The 25,685-nt window shown below is 39.2% G+C and overlaps 1 protein-coding gene across 6 annotated transcripts in view; it reads left to right on the forward strand.

Moving 5' to 3' along the window:
* ptpn13 (protein tyrosine phosphatase non-receptor type 13) overlaps positions 1 to 25,685 on the forward strand; it is a 288,106-nt gene that overhangs the window by 146,438 nt on the left and 115,983 nt on the right. For all 6 annotated transcript variants that reach the window (XM_033024321.1, XM_033024313.1, XM_033024330.1 and 3 more), the window contains 5 exons: positions 135 to 209; positions 3,148 to 3,322; positions 6,161 to 6,311; positions 21,997 to 22,135; positions 22,915 to 23,067. In XM_033024321.1, the coding sequence (XP_032880212.1) occupies positions 135 to 209; positions 3,148 to 3,322; positions 6,161 to 6,311; positions 21,997 to 22,135; positions 22,915 to 23,067 (693 nt within the window). The remainder of the gene's footprint in view (positions 1 to 134; positions 210 to 3,147; positions 3,323 to 6,160; positions 6,312 to 21,996; positions 22,136 to 22,914; positions 23,068 to 25,685) is intronic.

The raw sequence follows: 25,685 nt of genomic DNA on the forward strand, positions 1-25,685 counted from the left end.
TAACTATTTATTTTAAAAGAATCACTAGAGGATTAAATTCCTCCCTGCTCCCTCCCTCATTCCAGTTTATCCGTATATACCGTTATTGACTTGCACTTGACTTGAATTGAAACTTACTTATTTCTCCCCCTCAGAATTTCTTTGGGCCTGAGTTTGTTAAAATGATGAGTGAGCCTTCGGTCGCTCTGGATCTTCCCACATCCATTCTGGTAAGTTAGTGGGAAGGAAGTTCTTGTCAACAAGCCGATCGTGCACTCCATGGTCCTTGGTAAACATTGAATGTAAATTTGGACGACTTGCAATCCTTTCAACAGGAACACGCAGAAACTGCATGTTGTATTCTCAGATGAGATTTCTTGGCTCGGTCACAAAAAGCCCCTTCCATGAAATAAGAAGAATCCTGTCTCCTGTCTCCCAAATTAGCTGGAATTGTCAAGAACCTATCAAGAGGCTGGAGAGAGTACAGAAAGATTTACGAGGATGTTGCCAGGACTGAGCTATTGGGGAGAGGTTGAGTAACATATAACATATATAACAATTACAGCACGGAAACAGGCCATCTCGGCCCTACAAGTCCGAGTAGGCTGGGACTTTATTCCTTGGGATGCAGGTGGATGAGGGGTGATCTTATAGGGGTGTGTAAAATCATGAAAGGAATAGATCGGGTAGATGCACAGAGTCTCTTGCCCAGAGTAGGTGAATCGAGGACCAGAGGACGTAGGTTTAAGGTGAAGGGGAAAAGATTTAATAGGAATATGAGAGTTAACTTTTTCACACAAAGGGTGGTGGGTGTATGGAGCAAGCTGCCAGAGGAGGTAGTTGAGGCAGGGACTATCCCAACATTTAAGAAACAGTTAGACAGGTGCATGGATAGGACAGGTTTGGAGGGATATGGACCAAACGTAGGCAGGTAGGACTTGTGTAGCTGGGATATGTTGGCCGGTGTGGACAAGTTGGGCCGAAGGGCCTGGTTCCAAGCCTGTATCACTCTATGACTCTATAACTTGATATCACACATGTGTTTTAGTGCACATTTTAAACTCAAAGTAAACTTAAGTACATTTAAACATATTTAAACATATACTTAAAAAGAAATTTAATCAACAAACATTGAGAGGAATTTTGAAAATCGTCATGGAATTTTGAAAATCTCATGAAGATTTAAAGTAGTATTTTAAAATAAATGCTCCCTTCAAAAGACTTCTTAAATTACACTTACAGTCTCATAGACTTTCTTCTTCCTTGTAAATTGATGGGAGAATACTATTTGCACTTCCATGGACCTAGCACAGAATTTCTCTGGCATATTATAATGTAATGCATTTAGCCCTATATACTGTACATGCAGTTAGCCCAAGTGGCTTATCCCATATAATTGGAGGTGGAGTGTTTCAGTATCATGGCAGTAGTTCAGTTTAGTTTAGTGTATTGTCAGGTGTACCGAGGTACAATGGAAAGCGTTTGTAGCGTGCTAACCAGTCAGTTATAGATTATGTATTATGGATACATGGAGATCATCTCAGTGCTGATTATATGAAAAAAACACTATGCTGCATTTGTTTTCTTTATTGGCAAACTATAAAGATTACACCATTCTCCCTTTATGTTTTTATTTTTTAATTTGAAAGGAATAATCCTTAGATTTAAAGTGAACTGTCAACTGTTATGATATCTAGAAGAGAAAAAAAACAGGCATTGGAAGAAGAAATTGATTGAAATTTGACACAAAGTACTGGAGTAACTCAGTGGATCAGATCAAAGAAAAGACAAAGTGCATGAGTAATGCCACCTGAGTTACTCCAGCACTTTGTTTTTCTTTAGAAACCAGCATCTGCAGTTGCAACCACGCGTCTACATCTGATTGAAATTTGATTAGGATTAAATCTGTCTAAATTTGGGAGCCCAGAGTACTGAAAAATGATGTCCATCAGCCAACATGTTCCACCATTCTGCCATTTAAGTGGCAAGCAGGAAAATTGCCAATAAAAATAAGAAATCCAACCAGGTTCAATGTCTACTCCCAGTCAGCATTAAATTGATGGTCAATGATATATTGACATTGCTCATAAGTGGAAACATAATTGCACATTAACTTGCTTATTGCAGGATGGTTTGACTTCTGCCAGAGCTACCCACTTACAGGTCTGATTTTGTCCTTTGCTGTTTTATTTTGTCCTTTTGCAAGAATGAAATTTAAATATATATATTTTAATGGAGATGAGGAAACACTTTTTTCACACAGTGAGTTGTGAGTCTATGGAATTCTCTGCCTCAAAGGGTGGTAGAGGCCGGTTCTCTGGATACTTTCAAGACAGAGCTAGATAGAGATCTTAAAGATAGCGGAGTCAGGGGATATGGGGAGAAGGAAGGAACGGGGTACTGATTGTGGATGATCAGCCATGATCACATTGAATGGTGGTGCTGGCTCGAAGGGCCGAATGGCCTACTCCTGCACCTGTTGTATGTTGTCTATTGTCTATATTTGAACAGATTGATTTGGGAGGATTGGGATTGTTCACATGTAAATGTTTGCACGCAGCTATAGAAGTAATTTGTTTGTACTGTATGTGCATGTGTTGGCATCTGTCCTTCTGCAAGAGATGATGGTGATAGGCATTCATGCTGCCTTTTTAATACCTGGTTGACTACATTTAAACAATGTCATGGATGTTAAATATTTATGTAATTATGTAAAAAAGCAATCAAATTCTGAAAATATTCAGAACTTGAATTTGGGCAAATGGACAGGGTGGTACAGTGGCACAGCAGTAGAGTTGCTACCTCAGCACCTCCTCACCAGGTACGATTCTGACTATGGGTGCTGTCTGTGCAGAGTTTGTACATTATCCCTGCATGGATTTTTCTCCAGGAAGTCCGGTTTCCACTCACATTCCAAAAACGTGCAGGTTTGTAGGTTAATTGGCTTTGGTAAATTGCCCCTTGTGTGTAGGAGGCAAAACTGGAATAACATAGAATTGTGTATGGGTGATCGATGAGCGGCGTGGACTCGGTGGGCCAAAGGGTCGATTTCCACGCTGTATCTCCAAACTAAAAAAACTAAAGTAATAATCATTTGATATTCTCGCTTTCTTGTACAATTTGTTACTTTAAAACAAAACTAATTTTGCTAATTTTGTTTGATTACAGGCTAAGAATGGAAAAGGCGAGGACATTCGACGCAAAGTGAATATCATATTACTAAATGGACAATGTCTGGAATTGACCTGTGACGCCAAGACAACATGCAAGGATGTATTTGATATGGTGGTTGCTCATGTTGGTCTGGTGGAACATCATTTCTTTTCCTTGGCATATTTGAAAGGTGCATGTGTAGATGTTAAAGGTTGTAGGGGAATAATCCATCCTCAATCACATGCAGTACATAGGTGTCATTATGTTCCATTCTGCTTCCAAGATTTTTCACCAGATATTTAAGTAGAGGACAATGCAGAAATGTTTTGAGCGCAAGCAAGTGAAAACAGCTGAGGTTTGAATATTGTGATACTAGTTCTTTGGATGACTATGTTAGAGTCATGGAGTTGTACAACACTGGAATAGGCCCTTCAGTCCACAATGTCTATGCTGACCAATTTGCCTAACTGAATTAGTCCCCTTTACCTGCATTTTGCCCACATTCCTCTAAACATTTTCTATCTGTGTACACATTCAAATGTCTTTTATATGTTACAACTGTACTCATCTCTACAGCTATCTCTGGCAACTGGTCCACCCACCCACCACCCTTGATGTGAAAAAACGTAGTCATCAGATCCCTTTTAAATCTTTCCTCTCTCACCTTAAATCAATGCTAAACATTGCCTCTTTTTTATTTGCTGTTAAGCCTCACAGTAACAAATATTTGTATCTTTTCTGCATCAATGGGATATTGACAGAATGTTTAACTTTTATTTTTAACTGTCTTGAAATCGATAGCCACTTCTGATGAAAATTCAGTTCTCTGGCTTAGTTTTTAAATAGCATTTTTAAATATCACACTTAAATTGGCAGTAATTATAACATCACACAATAGCCTTTCTATCCAGAAATCATGAGCTAGAAATCAGATTTTTTAAATGGTGGCATCTGTGCTATTGAGGGTTGGTTAAACCCAGTCGAGCAATATTGCGTGCATTTCTGGATGTCTTAGTGTTCTATTCATTTTCCAGTTGAAATTGTGTTCTAATAGTTTTCTCCAGCAGAAAGTTCTTCAAAAGACACCAATAGCAGTGTAACATACATAAGATTCATTACATGTGTGATTTCAATCTTGTTGAAAAACAGCTTTGTTTTCTTAATTCACAAATCAACATTTATTAATCAAATTGCCCTGAAACCATGCTATTTAAAGGGCCACTTTCAGCTAAGTGCATTGTTTGGTCACATTGAGATATGTCACCTTTTACTTCAAATGCAACCTCACATCTGTGCATTAATTGCTATATTCCATGGAGGTCGGGGTTGCGGTCACTTTCGGCTTCCCACTATCATTCCAGGCAACTTGTGATTGTTCCCATCTGCTGCTCACCACTTCATTAAGGAGGTCCCCAACTCCACACTAGGCTTCACCCACTTTCTTATTCTGCCCACAGGAGGACAGCGAGTAGACATGGGGATTTAATTGTACAGTTCCTCAGATGGCAGGGAATAAACAAACAAATATCCTTGCCAAGATCACTCAGACAACTTCCTTTCAGGTGTGCTGGTCTGTATGTAGATCTGGAGGGTCATAGCGGCCATCTTATACAAAGATCATGTTTCCAATCAGTTTGAGTTTCCCTCACCTCTTGGGAGCAATCTCTCCTTCCCTCTCATCAGTCCCGCTTCTGTTAACTTGGTATTAACATTTCCCAGAAGCTGGAAGAGTGTTGCCTGTATTGTAATATGTCCCTTTAAGAGCTGTTTCCAAAATCAGTTTCAGCACAATGTTACGACTGGGAAAGTTGATGATATCGGTCTGTAAACCACATGAATTAAGTCTAGCTGTCTATGTGACTCACAAAACAATGCTTTTACCTGTCTAACTATTTCTTAAATGTTAGAATAGTCCCTGCTTCATCTACCTCCCCTGGCAGCTTGTTCCATACACGCATCACCCTTTGTGTGAAAAATATACCCCTCAGATTCATATTAAATCTTTTCCCCCACTTTAAACTCATGTCGTCTGGTCCTCGATTCACCTATTCTGGGCAAGAGACTCTGTGCATCTACCCGATCTATTCCTCTCATGATTTTATGCATGTCGATGGATCTGGAGTGGCATAAAAAAACAGATTGGGTTAAGGGTGGCTAATTTCCTTTTCTGATAGAACCGGATGAGTTTTTATAACATAGAGAAACAGGGAACTGCAGTTGCTAGTTTTCCAAAGAAAGATATAACGTGCTGGAGTAACTCACTGGGTCAGGCAGCATCTCTGCACAACATGGATAAGTAACGCTTCGGGTTGGGAATCTAGAATCAGTCTGAAGAGGGTCTCGACCTGAAATGCCACCTATCCACATTCTCCAGAGATGCTGCTTGACCCACTGAGTTACTCTGGCACTTTGCGAGTTTTTATAACCGTCTGGCAGTCCCATGGTCACCATTGCTTAGCTTTGTTTAAAATAAACTAAATTTTCTCACTTATTTACTTACTTGAATTCCCCAGATGCCATGATGTGAAGCAAACTTTTGTCCTTTGATCAGTGGTCCAGAAATTTGGCTGCTCGCCCAGTAACTTAACCACCACATTACCTTAACCTTGATGAAATGTCAATGCAATGAAAGTGTGTTGAAACATGCTGAATGGTTAATTTTAAATGTATTGAAAACTGTATGATAGAACACTTTCTAACTGTTGAAAAAAGGCAATAACACATTTAAAAAGACATTTGGACAGGTTAATAGATAGGAAGGGTTTAAAGGCATAGACATAAAATGCCAGGCAAATGGTACTAGCATATATGGGCATGTTGATCAGCATGGATGAGATGGTCTGAGGGGCTTGTTTCTATGCTGTATGACTGATTCTATCATAAATTAATTTGGTAGATTTTACCATATTCTGTTGAGATTACCTTATGTAGTTTCATCAGGACAGGTATTCGTTTATTAAGAATACAATATAAAATGCATAAAACAACTTTAAATATACAAACTAAATATTTTTTCATTGTTTTGTAGAGAATGAATTCTTTTTTGTTGATCTTGACTCTAAATTGTCCAAAATGGCACCAGAAGGATGGAAAGATGTGAAGAAAAGGAACAGAATTGCAATAAATTTCAACCTTTTCCTCCGAATAAAATTCTTTGTCGATGATATGGACCTAATCCAGTAAGTACTTACCATTCACCGTGGGAAAACTAGACTGTAACATAAGGAAACCTTTCAGATTGACCAAATTAAGAACGCAAATATAAGAGATCTGTGGAATTCTCTGCCTCAGAGGGCGGTGGAGGCAGGTTTCGCTGGATGCTTTCAAGAGAGATCTAGATAGGGCTCTTAAAAATAGTGGAGTCAGGGGATATGGGGAGAAGGCAGGAACGGGGAACTGATTGGGGATGATCAGTCATGATCACATTGAATGGCGGTGCTGGCTCGAAGGGCCGAATGGCCTACTCCTGCACCTATTGTCTATTGTCTATTGAGAAATGAGCAACACATTTGTGAGGGAAATTGTAGGAAACAAATTTAGCGCAATTGGTCAATAAACCAAAAACAATCGGGGTGGAATAAGTCGCCACCAGCTATTATCTGGAAATGTGTAGTGCAGTTAATATTAAAAATAACTCTCAAAAAGCAATAGCACAGGAACCATTCAGTTTACCATAAAAGTTATTCCATGCTCGCCATAATTAGTTACTTTCAGAACTGGTTGGATTTATAATCATCCTCAATTCTACCTGATATTGGCATTGGTTTATGACAGTCTCATGTACTGAGTGAGATGCAGTGAAATGCTTCTGTGTGTATTCCAGGCAAATCATACCATATATGATTACACACATACCTCCCTCTAACTCCCAGCCTCGCCTCAATTAAAGTTATCTACAATCTTTACTAATTGGTATTTGTTTTTTATGAAGAAATATAAACCTTTGCATTTTTGACATTGTGATTTTTTTTTAACACTGTATTTTGACTATAGGTCTTCAGATATTGATTGTTTTCTAGTATATGGTACTATATATATATCTGAATATCAGTTTAAAAAATAACTAAGATGAGGAAGCTCAAGTAAGCACATTGTACCTTCGCTCCAACCCTTCCCAGATCCTTCGTACAAAGAGACTGCAGCACTTCTGCGACATTCTGTCAGTAATCCTGAGTTCCTTGCACCCCCTGCTGTTCACTGAAATTAGAGTAACACCAACAATCTATAGGTCTGAATGCCTTCAAAAGGAATCAACATTCCAGAAACTGGATGCATTACAGCTTTTAACAAAGCAATCCAATTCCACCATTATCCACCAGATCATACCGTGCCAAAAAATAAAATCACTTAATTTAGTCTCTGTACCTTTAAAAACAATTGTTGTATGATCTCATCTAGATGTAGCACTAATGTTGTATGATCTGATCTAGATGTAAGGGAAAAAAATAAATGCTTTCCTATTTTTGATACACTCAGATTGGATACAGAACACTTTGTTTACCCTGCTCCCCTCTCAGCAAAGTATCAGAGCATACTATATTTTTTTAAACTACAGGCGATGCAACACATCCTCTCAGTTCCTCTCTTCCCACCATCAGGGACCCAAAGGTTATTTCAGATTCAGATTCAGATTCATTCTTTATTGTCATTGTGCAGTGTACAGTACAGAGACAACGAAATGCAGTTAGCATCTCACCCAGAAGAGCGAACATAGAATAATGAACAGCAGAATATATATATAGCTACATACATTAGTGCAATTTTTCTGGGGGAGGGAGTGTCCGGGGGGGTGACTGGCAATCACCACGGTGCAGAGTTAAGTAGTGTAACAGCCGCAGGGAAGAAGCTGTTCCTGAACCTGCTGGTCCGGCAACGGAGAGACCTACAGCGCCTCCCGGATGGGAGGAGGGTAAACAGTCTGTGGCTGGGGTGAGAGCAGTCCTTGACGATGCTGCGCGCCCTCCGCAGACATTGCTTGCTCTGGACAGACTCAATGGAGTGAGGAACCGGTGATGAGTTGGACAGTTTTCACCACCCTCTGCTTTCCGGTCGGAGACAGAGCAGTTGCCATACCATACTGTGATACAGTTGGTAAGGATGCTCTCGATCATGCAGCGGTAGACATTCACCAGAATCTGAGGAGACAGATGAACCTTCTTCAGTCTCCTCAGGAAGAAGAGACGCTGGTGAGCCTTCTTGACCAGCGTTGAGGTATTATGGGTCCAGGAGAGGTAATCAGAGATGTTGACCCCCAGAAACCTGAAGCTAGAAACACGTTCCACCTCCGTCCCGTTAATATGGAGGAGGGTGTGTGTGCCGCCCCTAGACCTTCTGTAGTCCACAATGAGCTCCTTGGTCTTCTTGGAGTTAAGGGCCAGGTTGTTGTCAGCACACCATGCTGCTAGGAGCTGGACCTCCTCCCTATAGGCCGACTCATCGTTGTCGCTGATGAGGCCAATCACCGTTGTATCATCTGCATACTTGATGATGGTGTTAGTACCATGTACAGGCGTGCAGTGGGTGAAGAGGGAGTAGAGGAGGGGGCTCAGCACACAGCCCTGTGGAACGCCAGTGTTCAGGGTGAGGGTTGAAGAGGTGTGGTTGTCTGACCTGAAAGACTGTGGTTGTTTGCAGGGAAGCAGCATTTACTCGCATTTCTTCCGATGTAGAGTACTGCTTTCAGTGTTCACAATGCTGTCTCTCCCCATCAAATAAATCAAATGCAGTTTGGGTGATCACTTCGTAATCAGTGTTAATTTCATAGAATTAGCACAATGCCCCCAGTTGCTGGCCATCCCATGCCCACTCCAACTTATCTTTCTCTGGCTTAGAGCACAGTTAAAACAAGGTTCAGTGCAAGCTTGAATAACATTTCATCTTCCATTATCTTGCAGCTGTCCGGAATAAATCCTGCATTTTGCTATTTTAGATAACTTGCTATCTCTGTCCATATCAGACTAGCTCTTTCTGCTGTACATCATCCATCTATGATGTTGGCTCAGTTTGTCTCTCACCAGTTGGATTACCTGACCTTCTGGGCAGCTCCCGCAATCTGTGATTAACCGGGTAAAATTAAACGAAACATAACCATCTTCTAACTAGCTCCATTATTCCCTTTGCCTGGGCAGCTCATCCCCATGGTAAACCTAGCCTCACCCTGACACAGACATTCCCTTTGTCCCAATCATCCCTCCCACCACCATATCTGCGATTTAAAACTACATTTTCCAGTTCTGATGAAGAATCTTCAATCTGAAATGGTGACTGTTTCTCTTTCCACAGATGCCGCCTGACCTGTTGAATATTTCCAGTATTTTTAGATTTTATTTCACATTTTTTCAGTGTATCGCGCCACCATTCTGTTTTCTCCCTATTTGAAGCCACTGAATTAATAATGTTTGCTGTAAAATTTCATCCAATAGGACATAGTTTAAGAATGATAAAGTCATTTTCAATTGAGACCTTTAAATCAATAGGGAGCCACTTACATCCCATGTGTCTGGGATGAAGTTAGTCTCTGGAATGAAAGGGCAACATTCCATCTCATTGAAACATCTATTCATTATGGTCATTGAGTCTCTGTGACCATATCTGAGACTGGGATAGTTATCTACTATTTTGTGCCTCTTGGGTAATTAGGGTAGAGAGTGACTTCCCGGACTCCATGGTCATTGTTTTGGGGGACTTTAACAAAGCTAACCTCAGCCGTGACCTTCCAAAATACAGATTTCATGTTACCTGCCCCACCAGAGGGGAGAGAACACGCGATCACTGTTATACGGCAATCAACAATTCATATTGCTCTGTTACCCGGGCAGGTCTGGGTCTCTCTGATCATTGCATAGTTCACCTTATTCCGACCTACAGGCAGAAACTAAAAGCTGCTAAGCCAAAGGTTCAAAGGTTCAAAAGTTGATTTATTGTCACATACACCTAGATGTAGTGAAATTCTTTTTTGCCAATGCAGCACATAAAAAAGAATACAAACATAACAATAATAAATAGCTTTAACAACGAAAAGGTGGACAAGCGACGGCATTGAGAACCTACAATCCTGCTTTGACTGCACAGATTGGAATGTGTTCAGGGAAGCAACCACAAGCCTCGATGAGTATACAGACACTGAAGAAGGGTTTCGGCCCGAAACGTCGCCTATTTCCTTCGCTCCATAGATGCTGCTGCACCCGCTGAGTTTCTCCAGCATTTTTGTGTACCCTGTATCATCATATGTCACCTTTTGCGAGGACAGTTGTATTCCAGCTAAGATCCGGACATGATTCAACAACAACAAGCCCTGGTTCTCTGCAGAACTCAGACAGCTCCGACGGTCTAAAGAGGAGGCCTACCGGAGCGGGGATGCAGACCTCTACAGGCAGGCCAAGTACAAGCTGAGAAGAGGAATCAGAGCTGCCAAGGAAAGGTACTCTAAGAAGTTGAGGAGCAAGTTCTCAGCTAGTGACTCTTCTTCAGTTTGGAAGGGCTTGCAAGAAATTACCAGCTACAAGAGGAAAGTCCCCCGCTCTTTGGACAATCGTCAACTGACCAACGACCTGAATGAGTTTTACTGCAGGTTTGAAAATCAGAAATGTAACCCTGGTACCCCCTCCCCCCCTCCCCAACCAACACAGCCAGACCCCAGTCTGCAAAGAATGGACCCTGCACTGTCTCCTTCCCATTCACCACTTCACACCTACTTAAGGCAAGACTCCAGTATGAAAAGACTGGACCATTTACCACCCCAACTAACAGCCTGACCTCAGTCTGCAAAGACTGCCTTTCTACACCCACCCCCCTGCAATCACCACTTCACACCCAATCATCCACACCCTTTGTGCTGCACAACATAACTTATCCAATATCAACAATAAAAATAGAATAGGTGGAGAAGCTTTTCAGAGGACAAAAGAGCCAGAAATCTCCAGGACCTGACAATGTTTCCCCCTCTACTCTTAAGCAAAGATCTTATAGCGGAGCAAGATGGCCTACTCCTACGCAAAACATGTAGTACGGTCATGGGCAGATTCATGGGTGCTTATAGGACCCCTTTTAGCAACCAGCCTCTGCCATCTTGTTCCGCCATCTTGCTTCCGGCCAAAGATCGGATCTTTGCTTCCGCCTCCGCTCTCGTAACCAAAGATCTTATAGCTCCGCTCTTATAGCTTTGCTCGTAACTTCACTTTGGTCTTTGACTTTGACCATGCCGTCCACATCTACCAGTGTTGCCTATTGCTCTGCGGTAAATTGTTCCAATCGCCAATGTAGGTGACCCGACTTGTCTTTCTTCAGGTTCCCCGTTAAGGAGGAAAGGTAAGAAAAGACAAATAAGTCACAATAAAAGCGAAAAGACGCCTATGTTCCTTCCACAGCGTGCGGGGAGCCTGGCCCAGATCAGCACGGCCAAGACACCAGAGTGAAGTTGCGGGGAGGTTTACAATGTTTATTAATGTCTCTTGTCTAGTCTGAAATAATGTTCATCAACTCAAACACAGCATATGAGCCATTTAAAAAGAAATGATTTAAAAAACATTAAAAAAGACAATTACCAGTCAAATTTTATTCTTGACAAGAATTAACATAATTATGAACTAACAGAATTATGAATCTAACCCTATATCACACACACAAACTGCTCCCCTGCAACCTTGATTACACTGCGAGTCGGGTCGGGTCGGGTAGGTTCCGGTTACTAAAATGGGCCAGGAAAAATGCCCAGGATCCGCTCCATAGCGTACTACACGTCAGCCCATTGCATTTCGTAGGAGTGGCCTATCTTGCTCCGCTATAAGATCTTTGCTCTTAAGCTCTGTGGCAAACAGCTGGCAGTGGTCCATACAAACATTTTTAACCAGTCCCTCCAAACATGTACTGTTCCTGCCTGCTTCAAAGTCTCCACTGTTGTCCCTGTACCCAAAAAGGCAAGGATTAATGACTACAGGCCTGTCGCACTGTAGTCATGAAGACACTTGAAAGGCTTGTGCTGGCCAAGCTGAAAAATATCACAAAGTCCCTGCTGGACCCTCTGTAGTTTGCATATCGAGCCAATAGATCTGTGGATGATGCAGTCAACTTATAACCATATAACCATATAACAATTACAGCACGGAAACAGGCCATCTCGGCCCTACAAGTCCGTGCCGAACAACTTTTTTCCCTTAGTCCCACCTGCCTGCACTCATACCATAACCCTCCATTCCCTTCTCATCCATATGCCTATCCAATTTATTTTTAAATGATACCAACGAACCTGCCGCCACCACTTCCACTGGAAGCTCATTCCACACCGCTACCACTCTCTGAGTAAAGAAGTTCCCCCTCATGTTACCCCTAAACTTCTGTCCCCTAATTCTGAAGTCATGTCCTCTTGTTTGAATCTTCCCTATTCTCAAAGGGAAAAGCTTGATCACATCAACTCTGTCTATCCCTCTCATCATTTTAAAGACCTCTATCAAGTCCCCCCTTAACCTTCTGAGCTCCAGAGAATAAAGACCTAACTTATTCAACCTATCTCTGTAACTTAGTTGTTGAAACCCAGCCAACATTCTAGTAAATCTCCTCTGTACTCTCTATTTTGTTGACATCCTTCCTATAATTGGGCGACCAAAATTGTACACCATACTCCAGATTTGGTCTCACCAATGCCTTGTACAATTTTAACATTACATCCCAGCTTCTATACTCAATGCTCTGATTTATAAAGGCTAGCATACCAAAAGCTTTCTTTACCACCCTATCTATATGAAATTCCACCTTCAAGGAACTATGCACGGTTATTCCCAGATCCCTCTGTTCAACTGTATTCTTCAATTCCCTACCATTTATCATGTACGTCCTATTTTGATTTGTCCTGCCAAGGTGTAACACCTCACATTTATCAGCATTAAACTCCATCTGCCATCTTTCAGCCCATTTTTCCAAATGGCCTAAATCACTCTGTAGACTTTGGAAATCCTCTTCATTATCCACAACACCCCCTATCTTGGTATCATCTGCATACTTACTAATCCAATTTACCACACCTTCATCCAGATCATTGATGTACATGACAAACAAAAAGGACCCAACACAGATCTCTGACTCACAACAGCTGCTCCCTCTTGACCTTTAAACTGCATCTTTATTATATAAACAAAAAGCACTTTTACTTTACTAAAGCACTGTACCCTTAGCTCACTGTAACTTTACTAAAGCACTGTACCTTTAGCCCACTGTACCCTTAGCTCACAGTACCTTTACTAAAGCACTGTACCTTTAGCCCACTGTACCCTTAGCTCACTGTACCTTTACTAAAGCACTGTACCTTTAACCCACTGTACCCTTGGCTCACTGTACCTTTACTAAACACCCACAATCCACAACACCCCCTATCTTGGCATCATCTGCATACTTACTGATCCAATTTACCACCCCTTCATCCAGATCATTGATGTACATGACAAACAACAAAGGACCCAACACAGATCCCTGAGGCACCCCACTAGTCACCTGCCTCCAACCCGACAAACAGCCATCCACCATTACCCTCTGGCTTCTCCCATTCAGCCACTGTTGAATCCATCTTGCTATTCCTGCATTTATACCCAACAGTTTAACCTTCTTAACCAACCTTCCATGAGGAACCTTGTCAAAGGCCTTACTAAAGTCCATATAGACAACATCCACTGCTTTACCCTCGTCAATTTCCCTAGTAACCTCTTCAAAAAATTCAAGAAGATTAGTCAAACATGACCTTCCAGGCACAAATCCATGTTGACTGTTCCTAATCAGACCCTGTTTATCCAGATGCTTATATATATTATCTCTAAGTATCTTTTCCATTAATTTGCCCACCACTGAAGTCAAACTAACAGGTCTATAATTGCTAGGTTTACTCTTAGAACCCTTTTTAAACAATGGAACAACATGCGCAGTACGCCAATCCTCGGGGACTATTCCCGTTTCTAATGACATTTGAAATATTTCTGTCATAGCCCCGGCTATTTCTTTTTAATATATTTTTTTATTAAAGGTAATCAATTACAATGCTTCAAACAACTTTATATCAAATTAATTCAATTTGCATTAAGTAAAACACTAGTAATACTTATCTACTATTTTTTTAGAAATAATGATAGAGAAAGAATAGAACAGTTATAAATCATTAAGAGAGTGATTAAATAATAATTTGATTATATATAAGAAAGAAAAGAGAAACGGAAAGAAAAAAAAAAAAAAAAAAAAAAAAAAAAAAAATTTGAGTAACCACAATATGTATTATTAATAACACTACTACAAGTGATAGTATCAATAAAGACATATATGTTAATTCCAATATAAAAATGAATTATTCTCACCAAATCCCGCAGGGTGCACGCCGAGCTGTGTTGCCAAGAACAGCTACTTCTCTAAATACTGTATATATGGAGACCATATCTGTTCAAAAGAATTATACTTGTCCAATAGGACAAATCTAATTCTTTCCAGATGTAACGTCTCCATCATCTCTGTTGCCCACATTTTGGTTGTGGGGGATAATGTTCCCTTCCAAAATTTCAATATGATTTTTTTCCCAATTATCAAACAGTAATCAAAGAAATTTCTTTGATTTACTGTAAGTGATAGATGTAAATCCGGAATTCCAAATATTATTAGCTTTGGGTTAGGGTCCAATTTAACTTTGATGACTTCAGAAATAACTTAAAAAATTTCTGTCCAGTAATAATTCAATTTAGGACATGTAACGAAACTATGTATTAAATTTGCCTCTGCTTTCTTGCACTTATCACAAATAGCGGAGAGATTCGGAAAAATACTATTTAATTTAGTTTTCGAATAATGTAACCTATATAATACTTTAAATTGTATCAGTATATGTCTGGCGTTTAATGAACACCGGTGTATTCGTTGTAGACTTTCTTCCCAGTTTTCTTTTGTTATAGCCAATCCCATTTCATTTTCCCATGCTTGACGATATATTTCCGTTATTGGATTCTCCTTATCCAAAATGATGTTATATATATAGGCTATTAATTTTTCTGTATTTGGATATAAATTAAACAGTTCGTCTAACAATCCTGCTTCTTTATTTTTATAATCTTGTGTATTGGATTTAATATAATCTCTAATTTGTAAATACCTAAACAAATGTTGTGGAGACAATCCATAAATATCTTGTAACTCCTGGAATAAAAGAAATTTTCCTTTTCTATAAAGGTGTTCTATCCTTGTAATTCCTAAATCATCCCATTGTTTAAACCCCCCATCTAATATAGCAGGTTTAAACGATGGATTATTCATAATTGGTAATCTAAATGAGAGATTATCCAAATGTAGAGTCTTAACTATTTGTTTCCAAATACGTCTATTATTATATATTATTAGGTTGTCTTTATAATATTTTTTTTGTACTTCCGTTGGTGCAAAAATTATCGAACCTACATTGAAAGGTAGACAGTCTTCCTTTTCTATATTTAACCATGTCGGTTCATGATCCATATTTACCCACCAGAAATTCATATTCTTAATCTGAACAGCCCAGAAATAATATAAAAAGTTTGGAAGTGCTAATCCTCCATTTATCTTAGCTTTGCATAGATGTTTTTTATTTATTCTGTGATTTTTATAATCCCAAATAAAACTATTGACAATATTATCAATTTTTTTAAAAAAAGTTTTCGGAAGAAAAAAAGGAATAGCCTGAAACAAATATAACAACTGCGGTAGAAATACCATCTTTATGGCACTTATTCTACCAATCATGGATATAGGAAGTGTTTTCCAATATAAAATATTTTTTCTAAGTTTATCTAATAGTTGAGGATAGTTGGATTTTATTAATGAGTTATGAGTTTTAGTTACGTTAATCCCTAAATATTTAAGTTTGTCTAACTACTTTTAATGGGTATTGTTGTAATGTATTTAGATTTATTCCTGTTATTGGCATAATCTCGCTTTTATCCCAATTAATCCTATACCCAGAAAATGCACCAAACTTAGTTATAATGTTTAGCAGGTTGGGAATACTAATTTCCGGTTTTGTAATATAAATCAAAACATCAGGTTCAGATCTAATTTTTTCCGCCAATGGTTCTATCACCAATGCGAACAATAAGGGTGATAACGGACATCCCTGTCTGCATCCCCTAGAGAGTTTGAATTTGGCTGATAAAATTTGGTTAGTCAAAATTCTTGCCATAGGATTCGAGTATAAAATTCTTACCCATTTACAAAATCTATCCCCCAATTGAAACTTTTCCATTATATTAAATAAATACATCCATTCCACCTGATCAAACGCTTTTTCTGCATCTAGTGATATAACCGCTAGTTCCGTATCTCGTATTCTTTTTGAATATATAATATTAAACAAACGTCTGAGATTATGGGATGAGTAACGTTTTGGGATAAAACCTGTTTGATCATAATGTATTAATTTAGAGATCACTAAACTTAATCTCCTAGATAAGACCTTAGTTAATATTTTTTGGTCTGTATTTAAAAGGGCAATCGCTCTATATGATCCAGGATCTTCCAAATCCTTATCTACTTTAGGGATGAGTGTAATTGTGGATTCATTTAAAGATTCTGGTAATTTTCCTTGGTCATATGCATATCTATACATTATTTGTAATCTTGGGGAAATCAGATCTTGAAATTTTTAATAAAATTCTGCACTCAGGCCACCTGGGCCCGCTGCTTTTCCGTTCTTTAGCGAACTAATTGATTCTATAATGTCTTTTACTGTTATTTCAGCATTTAACAATTCTCTACCTTCCTGATCTAAGCTATTGATTTGACATTCTTGTAAAAATATTTCCATACTATCTGTTTGTCCTGTTAGTTTTGACGAATAAAGATTTTTATAATATTGTAAAAATCTATCATTAATATCTTTTGGAGTAATTAATATATTTCCATACTCAGATCTAATTCCGTGTATCATCTTCTCATCTTCTAATTTTTAAGCTGTCGTGCTAGTAATTTTTGTGGCTTATCTCCAAATTCAAAATACACTTGCTTAGTTTGTTGAAAAAGTTTAATCACTTGATTAGAATATATTTTATTTAATCTATATTTTACTGATGCAATTTTATTACTTAACTCTTTGGAAGGCTGTTTTATATTTTCATTATCTAGACGTTTTATCTCATTTTCTAAATTTTGTTCTATTTTTCGATTTTCTTTATTGAGATGTGCTTGTGCGGATATTATTGCGCCACACATGAATGCCTTAAATGTGTCCCAAAATAGTGATGGAGAAGTTTCAGGATTATCATTAGTTTCAAAAAATAATTTAATCTGATCCATCACATATTTACAACAGTCATTGTCCTTTAATATCTGAGGGTTAAATCTCCAGGTAGTAGTTTTATTAGATATATCTTTTAATTTTATCTTAAATGTTAATGGCGCATGATCCGAGATGATAATATTATGATATTTTGCATCATACGTAAAAGGAAGTAATTTAGAATCTATTAAAAAATAATCTATCCTCGAATAGGTTCCATGTACGGGCGAGAAAAAAGAATATTCTCGTCCGGATGGATTATCTAACCTCCAGATGTCTTTAATATTAGATGTATTGATAAAAGCATTTATGAATTTACTTGATTTCGAGGCAGCTTTCCTTTTTGCAGATGATCTATCTAGATAGTTATCTAAAGTACAATTTAAATCACCTCCAATTATTAAATTGTGTTGAGTGGATATAGGAATATTATTAAATATTTTCTTAAAAAATAATGGATTATCAAAATTAGGGGCATATATATTCATTAAAATTACCTTTTTTGAATATAATTCCCCTGTAATTATTACATATCTGCCTTCTTTATCCTCTATAATAGAACTTTGTATGAAAGGTATACCTTTGCGAATAATTATTGCAACCTCTAGATTTATGAATAAATGTAGAATGATACACCTTAGAAATCCATTTAGCTGTTAATCTATGTTGAGCATCTTTTTTAAGATGAGTCTCTTGAAGGAAAATGACATCTGTCTTCAATCTGTTCAACTGAGCTAACACCTTTCCCCTTTTAATTGGTTCATTAATTCCTTTTACATTCCAACTGCAGAAGGTTACTCCATCACCCCCAGTCTTCACCTTTATATCATGCATTTTACTATTAGGGCGGCTTTTTTTGGAGTAGCCTTCTTGACTCCCCCAGCTCCCCGTTGCACCCGGACATCAATCCAATGAGAATTTCTATCCACCTTAATCCGCATCTATGTCTTCTTAAACTAAATACACAATATCCTTCACATCTACATTCAAATAATATATAATATAAGATCAATAAAAAACAAAAACAATAAGAAATATCAATAATAAAAAAAAAGTAAAGGGTGTTAATAGGGTGCTCAGAAAAAAAAGAAACTACACTTGTATAGTGTGTAGTATGTGAAGGTGAAAGCCACACTAACGTGGCCATTAATCTAAAGACTTCCGTTTTTTTAATTAAAAAAAAAAGATGTTAATTATACCAGCTCCTATCTCAAATGCTATATATATTGGGGTGGGGTACTAACTTTATATACTTAGTACTTAGTAATTATTTCTATTATTCATATTACTATTTGCTAATTACTAATATCAATTATATTTAATACTATAATATGTAATACTATTATCATGGAATAATTAAATATTTTCTAATAATTAATACAGAACTACTACTAAATGCCCATTATTCCACTTCCTTCTAAGTGAGTATTTCATAACCACAGGTCGATGATAAAAGTTCAGTCCTCTCCTTCTCCCTCGGGTTCTTCCTCCGCATCTTCTCTCTCTTCATCTTCTGGCTTCTGCTGTATGCCTCGGGCGAATTTCAATGCTTCAGTATGCTTAACGAAACGATATTCCTTGTCATCATAAGTTACTCTCAGTATTGCTGGGTACATCAAGCCATATCTCAGATTCTTAGTATTCTGTAAATTCCTCAGGATACCTTTTGTTTCTTTAAATAGTGCTCTTTTCTTGGCCACTTCTGCTGGGAAGTCTCTAAAAATACTGATGTTGTCTCCCTCGTATTTCAGGTTTCTCTTTTTTATTATTATCTTCATCATTTCTTCGAAGACATGGTCAAAGGCCACTTTTACAATCATTTGTCTGGGCGATGAACCTATCCCAGGGGCCCGTCTTAGAGCCCTATGTGCACGGCTCAACAGGGGTTCATGATCCAAATTCAGAATATCCATTAAAAGTTTTGCAACAAATTTTCGAGGATCTTGACTCCCCTCACGACCTTCGCTCAGACCAACTATACGCAAATTTTTACGGCGTTGGCGTCCCTCCAGATCAATACATTTCTCGTTTGTTTTACGTAATAATTCTAAGAGGCGTTTGTTCTCGGCACGGAGTTTTTCGGTCTCCTTAGTATTCACTTCAGCAATTTTAGTTAGCTCTTTAATTGCTTCGCCTTGTTGGTCTAGCGAAATTATAGTAGGATCTATCTTGTCATCCAGCTTTCTTTCCATCCCAGCAGCTATATCCTTTTTTGGCCTTCCATCACAGCAATGTGATGGATGTTTATGTAAATTATGTTGTGTCTTAGGTCTATTTGTTTGTAATGTATGGCTGCAGAAACGGCATTTCGTTTGGACCTCAAGGGGTCCAAATGACAATAAATTGAATTGTATTGTATTGTATTGTACATCCTCAAATTGAGTTTGTAACTCGGCATTAGCCTTTTCCTTCCACTCATCCATCATACTTTTTACCGTCGTTATAACTTGTTTTATTAAGTCTTCTTTATCTTCTTTATTTTTCTCGTGAGACACCAGCATATCCGCTTTTAAACTTTTTATCTCCTCCATATACTCCTTCCTCTGCTTCTTTATCTCCTCCATATACTCCTTCCTCTGCTTCTTTATCTCACCTAGAATGGTAGTCTTAAGTTCCTCCATTTCAGCTTTCCTCTGTGAGACATCTTCTTGAGAAGCAGCAGCTGCACTCGAGCTGAGGCCAGTTTCCTTTCTCGTAGATTTTTTTCCAGTGGTGGGGGTGGGGGAGCGCTGGGTCATAATTTCTTCTTAAAATCGCGCGCCTGATGACGTCACGCACCTTTTAAACGCTGCTGGAGCCGTTCGCAATCGATCTCCTGTGGTAAGTGCGTTTGTTTGACCCTTTTACCCCCGTTTTAAATTCAGTTTTTTGCGGAGCTGTAATGGCGCGATTCCACTCACATCGTGGCGCCAACCGGAAGTCAGCCCCGGCTATTTCTACACTAACTTCCCTCAATGTCCTAGGGAATATCCTGTCAGGACCTGGAGACTTATCCACTTTTATATTTTTCAAAAGTGTCAGTACTTCTTTTACTTTGAAACTCATAGTATCCATAACTACTCTACTCGTTTCCCTTACCTCACATAATTCAATATCCTTCTCCTTGGTGAATACCGAAGAAAAGAAATTGTTCAACCTGGGCCTGCACTTCATCCTGCAGCACCTAGACCGCCAGGGACCTATGCGAGGATCCTGTTTGTTGATTTTAGCTCTGCATTCAACACTATTGTGCCAGAGCTACTACACTCCAAACTTTCCGAGTTGACTGTGCCTGAATCCCTCTGTCAGTGGATCACCAACTTCCTGACAGACAGGAAGCAGCATGTGAGGCTGGGAAAGCACATCTCAGACCCGCAAACACTCAGCATAGGAGCACCGCAAGGCTGCGTACTCTCACCTCTCCTCTACTCTCTCTACACCAACGACTGCACCTCCACAGACACCTCTGTCAAGCATCTCAAGTTTGCGGACGACACAACCCTGATTGGACTGATCTAGGATGGGGAGGAATCTGTCTACAGACAGGAAGTGTCACAGCTGGCATCCTGGTGCCGTAGCTCAACAACCTAGAGCTCAATGCTCTTAAGACAGTGGAATTGATTGTAGACTTTAGGAGAGCTCCCCCTCCCCTCACCCCACTCACCATCAACAACACCACAGTCACATTTGTGGAGTCTTTTAAGTTCCTAGGAACCATCATCTCCAAGGACCTTAAGTGGGGGGCTACCATCGACTCCACAGTCAAAAAGGCACAACAGAGGATGTACTCCTGTGGCAGCTGAGGAAGCACAATCTGCCACAGGCAATGATGGTCCAATTCTACACAGCCATCGTAGAGCCTGTTCTCACCTTCTCCGTCATGGTCTGGTTTGGCTCAGCCACCAAGCACGACACCTGGAGGCTGCAGCGAATCGCCGATCAGCAGAGAAGGTATTGGCTGCAACCTTCCCTCCATTGATGAACTGTACACTGCAAGGGCCAGGAAGCGAGCGGGCAAGACCATCTCTGATCCCTCTCACTCTGGCCACAAACTCTTTGAATCACTTCCCTTTGGAAGGCGACTCCGGACTGTCAAAGCTGCCACAGCCAGACATAAAAACAGTTTTTATCCACGAGTAGTTGCTCTACTCAACAGCCAAAAATCTGTAGCCTCTGATCTGGTATTTTATTGGTTCTCATGCTTTATCAATGGTGTTTTATCATTAATGTTTTATTATTATTAATGTTTAGTGTTTTCTGAGTCATTCGTAACTGTCACTGTATGTCATGTTGTTACTTGTGGGTGGAGCACCAAGGCAAATTCCTTGTATGTGAATACTTGGCCTTACTTACTTAAATTTACTTAGATCTAATTGCATTGTGCACTGGTAGGAATTAAAATAAAGACTGCCTAGATTAGCTTTTTCCAGATATTGCATTTTCATCCACTTGGACAGAGTTACGGAACCAGTGTCACTTATTAAAAAATATATATCTTCTAAATCCTGCTGCTCTTAATTGTGGAACGAGGAACAAAAGCAAAATATATTGAATTAACATTATTAATTTCTTGTTTTAAGATGCATGTCACATTGTCGTTCTCTTTTTTTTTAATGAAGGCACACACTGACCAGACATCAGTACTATTTGCAGTTGCGAAGGGATATATTGGAGGAGAGGTTGCATTGCAACAATGAAACAGCTATGCTTCTTGCCTCACTGGCTCTTCAGTCTGAATTTGGGGACTACCAACCAGAGGTACAGATCTATTTACTGCTCTGTGATTTTGTAAATAAGCTTTCAGATTCATTCTGCTACATGAACCATTTTATCTTTTAATTTATTTGTGCTGATTCCTTGCTCTACAGATTTGAACTGGTACATTTTAAATAAATTGTTCCATATCTGTCTTTTCACAGATGCTGCCTGATCTGCTGATTGCATTTCAGTATATTTGTTAGCCTGGTTTTCTTATATCTTTTGGCGTGCACCAATATTAACAACAGTGTTGTTTCGGTAATTGGCACTGCCTTTTGTAATTTTAGAGAGAATATCTCTGCAAGTGTATGAGTTTAGTTTAGTTTATTGTCGCGTGTACCGAGGTACAGTGAAACGGTTTTATGGTGCGCTAACCAGTCAGCGGAAGGACAATATATGATTACAATCGAGCCATCCACAGTGTACAGATACATGATAAAGGGAATAACATTTAGTACAAGGCAAAGTCTAATTAAAGATAGTCCAAGAGTCTCCAATGGGGTTGCTCAGGACAGCTCTCTAGTTATGGTAGGATGGTTCAGTTGCCTGATAACAGTTGGGAAGAAACTGTTCCAGAATCTGAAAGTGTGCGTTTTCACACTTCTACACCTATTGCCCGATGAGAGAGGAAAAATATAATATAATATAATCTGGAGAAAAGTTTGAAAACCTCACTTCAATTGAGTGAGAAATGGTATCTGATCCTCGCCTCCAAAAATATATTGTCCTAAACTACATCTTATCTGGAAAGTATTTAATTTCATTCATTTCTGTTTCAGATTCATGGGAGAACCTATTTCCGGCTTGAGCATTATGTACCAATTGGAGTGGTAGAGTCCTTGAATCAGTCTTACCTGAAGGAAGAGCTGCCTAAATTACACATCACATATTGTGGAGCCACTGAATCTGAATCTGAGCTTGAGTTTCTCAAGGTGATCCATTTTAACATGGAAATCGTGGGGAAGGATTGGAGTGGAGAGTTACTATATTTTTAATCGTGATTATAGTAAGGAGTTAATTGAATGGTTGAGTAATTCGCCCCTAAAATTTGGACCATTTCAACTAGATTGTGCAATAATCTTTAACTTTTTCATGAGTGAATCTGTGGAATTCATTGCTACAGAAGGATGTGGAGGCCGTCAATGAATAGTTTTAAGGCAGAGATTGACAGATTTTTGATTAGTACGGGTATCAGGGGTTATGGGGTGAAGGCAGGCGAATGGGGTTGAGAAGGTAAGATAGATCAGCCATGATTGAATGGAGGAGTAGACGATGGGCCAAAATGTCTAATTCTGCTTCTAATAATTATGAACTTATGAGGCTGTGCTGATAATATAAAGCACAAGGGGAGAAAGTTTTGTTCAGGTTTGAAGTTTTTTATTACTTTAATAAAATCAAATTATTACTTTTATTGGTATGATGTGTATTTTCCTCTTCGATAAAGTTGTTAAACACGTGTACTAGAGTGTTCCAGGTGTAAGGCAGACAAAAATGTTATTTTACTCTTTTGTGCTAGTATAATACTAGTCAGTTTGCCTCTGCAGTAATGCTTTCTTTGAGTGAAGGGCTAGAAATAATTATGAATCTTTCTGATTGACTTATCACTAACTATGTTAGACTGAACCAGTAGTATCTATAAATCTGGTACATTTTAAGCAAATTGAGAACAGTTTCCAGATACTGAACTTTAACTGCAAATGTGTGGATATGAGAAAGTGATTTTGAAGGTGAATTTGAATTGTTAATGTTCACTTTTTAATGCTAAATAATAGGGAAAACCGATTTTTTGTGTGTGCTGTTCTCCGGCTAATGAGATTTGAGTAATTAACAATATTACAAAACAATTCCTAGATGCTTTATTCCTTTCTAACATTAGAAATGCCTGAATTAAGAATAGTACCACAATTAGTACCAAGAGCTACTCAAAAAACTTCATGGCACTTGATAATAAGTAAACACAATAAAATAAATAAATGAATAAATGAATTATTTGAGATGTGCATTTGCAGAGAATTGCACTTAGACAATAGACAATAGACAATAGACAATAGACAATAGACAATAGACAATAGACAATAGACAATAGACAATAGACAATAGACAATAGATGCAGGAGTAGGCCATTTGGCCCTTCGAGCCAGCACCGCCATTCAATGTGATCATGGCTGATCATCCCCAATCAGTACCCCATTCCTGCCTTCTCCCCATATCCCCGGACTCCGCTATTTTTAAGAGCCCTATCTAGCTCTCTCTTGAAAGCATCCAGAGAACCTGCCTCTGAGGCAGAGAATTTCACAGACTCTGTGATAAAAAGTGTTTCCTCGTCTCCATTCTAAATGGCTTACTCCTTATTCATGAACTGTGACCCCTGGTTCTGGACTCCCCCTACTCTCATCCTTCTAAACTCGAGTGTACAAGCCCAGCTGCTCCATTCTCTCAGCATATGACAGTCCCACCATCCCGGGAATTAACCTTGTAAATCTACGCTGCACTCCCTCAATAGCAAGAATGTCCTTCCTCAAATTAGGGGACTAAAACTGCACACAATACTCCAGGTGTGGTCTCACTAGGGCTCTGTACAACTGCAGAAGGACCTCTTTGCTCTTATATTCGATTAATCTTGTTATAAAGGCCAACATGCCATTCGCTTTCTTCACTGCCTGATGTACCTGCATGCTTACTTTCATAGACTGATGAACAAGGACCCCCAGGTCCCGTTGCACTTCTCCTTTTCCCAACTTGACGCCATTAGATAGTAATTTGCCTTCCTGTTTTTGCTACCAAAGTGGATAACCTCACATTTATACGCATTAAACTTAATCTGCCATGCATCTGCCCACTCCCCCAACCTATCCAAGTCACCCTGCATTCTCATAGCATCCTCCTCACAGTTCACACTGCCACCCAGCTTTGTGTCATCTGAAAATTTGCTAATGTTACTTTGAATCCCTTCATCCAAATCATTGATGTATATTGTAAATAGCTGCGGTCCCAGCACCGAGCCTTGCGGTACCCCACTAGTCACTGCCTGCCATTCTGAAAGGGACCCGTTAATCCCTACTCTATGTTTCCTGTCTGCCAACCACTTCTCTATCCATGTGTTCAAGAAGGAACTGCAGATGCTGGAAGATCGAAGGTACACAAAAATGCTGGAGAAACACAGCGGGTGCAGCAGCATCTATGGAGCGAAGGAAATGGGTGACGTTTCGGTCCGAAACCCTTCTTCAGACTGAAGAAGGGTTTCGGCCCGAAACGTCACCCATTTCCTTCGCTCCATAGATGCTGCTGCACCCGCTGAGTTTCTCCAGCATTTTTGTGTACCTACCACTTCTCTATCCATATTCAGTACTCTACCCCCAATACCATGTGCCCTAATTTTGCCCACGAATCTCCTATGTGGGACCTTATCAAATGCTTTCTGAAGGTCCAGGTACACTACATCCACTGGCTCTCCCTTATCCATTTTCCGAGTTACATCTTCAAAAAATTCCAGAAGATTTAGTCAAGCATGATTTCCTCTTTGTAAATCCATGCTGACTTGGACCGATTC

Source organism: Amblyraja radiata, chromosome 1, assembly GCF_010909765.2.
Source record: "Amblyraja radiata isolate CabotCenter1 chromosome 1, sAmbRad1.1.pri, whole genome shotgun sequence".
Classification (NCBI taxonomy): domain Eukaryota; kingdom Metazoa; phylum Chordata; class Chondrichthyes; order Rajiformes; family Rajidae; genus Amblyraja; species Amblyraja radiata.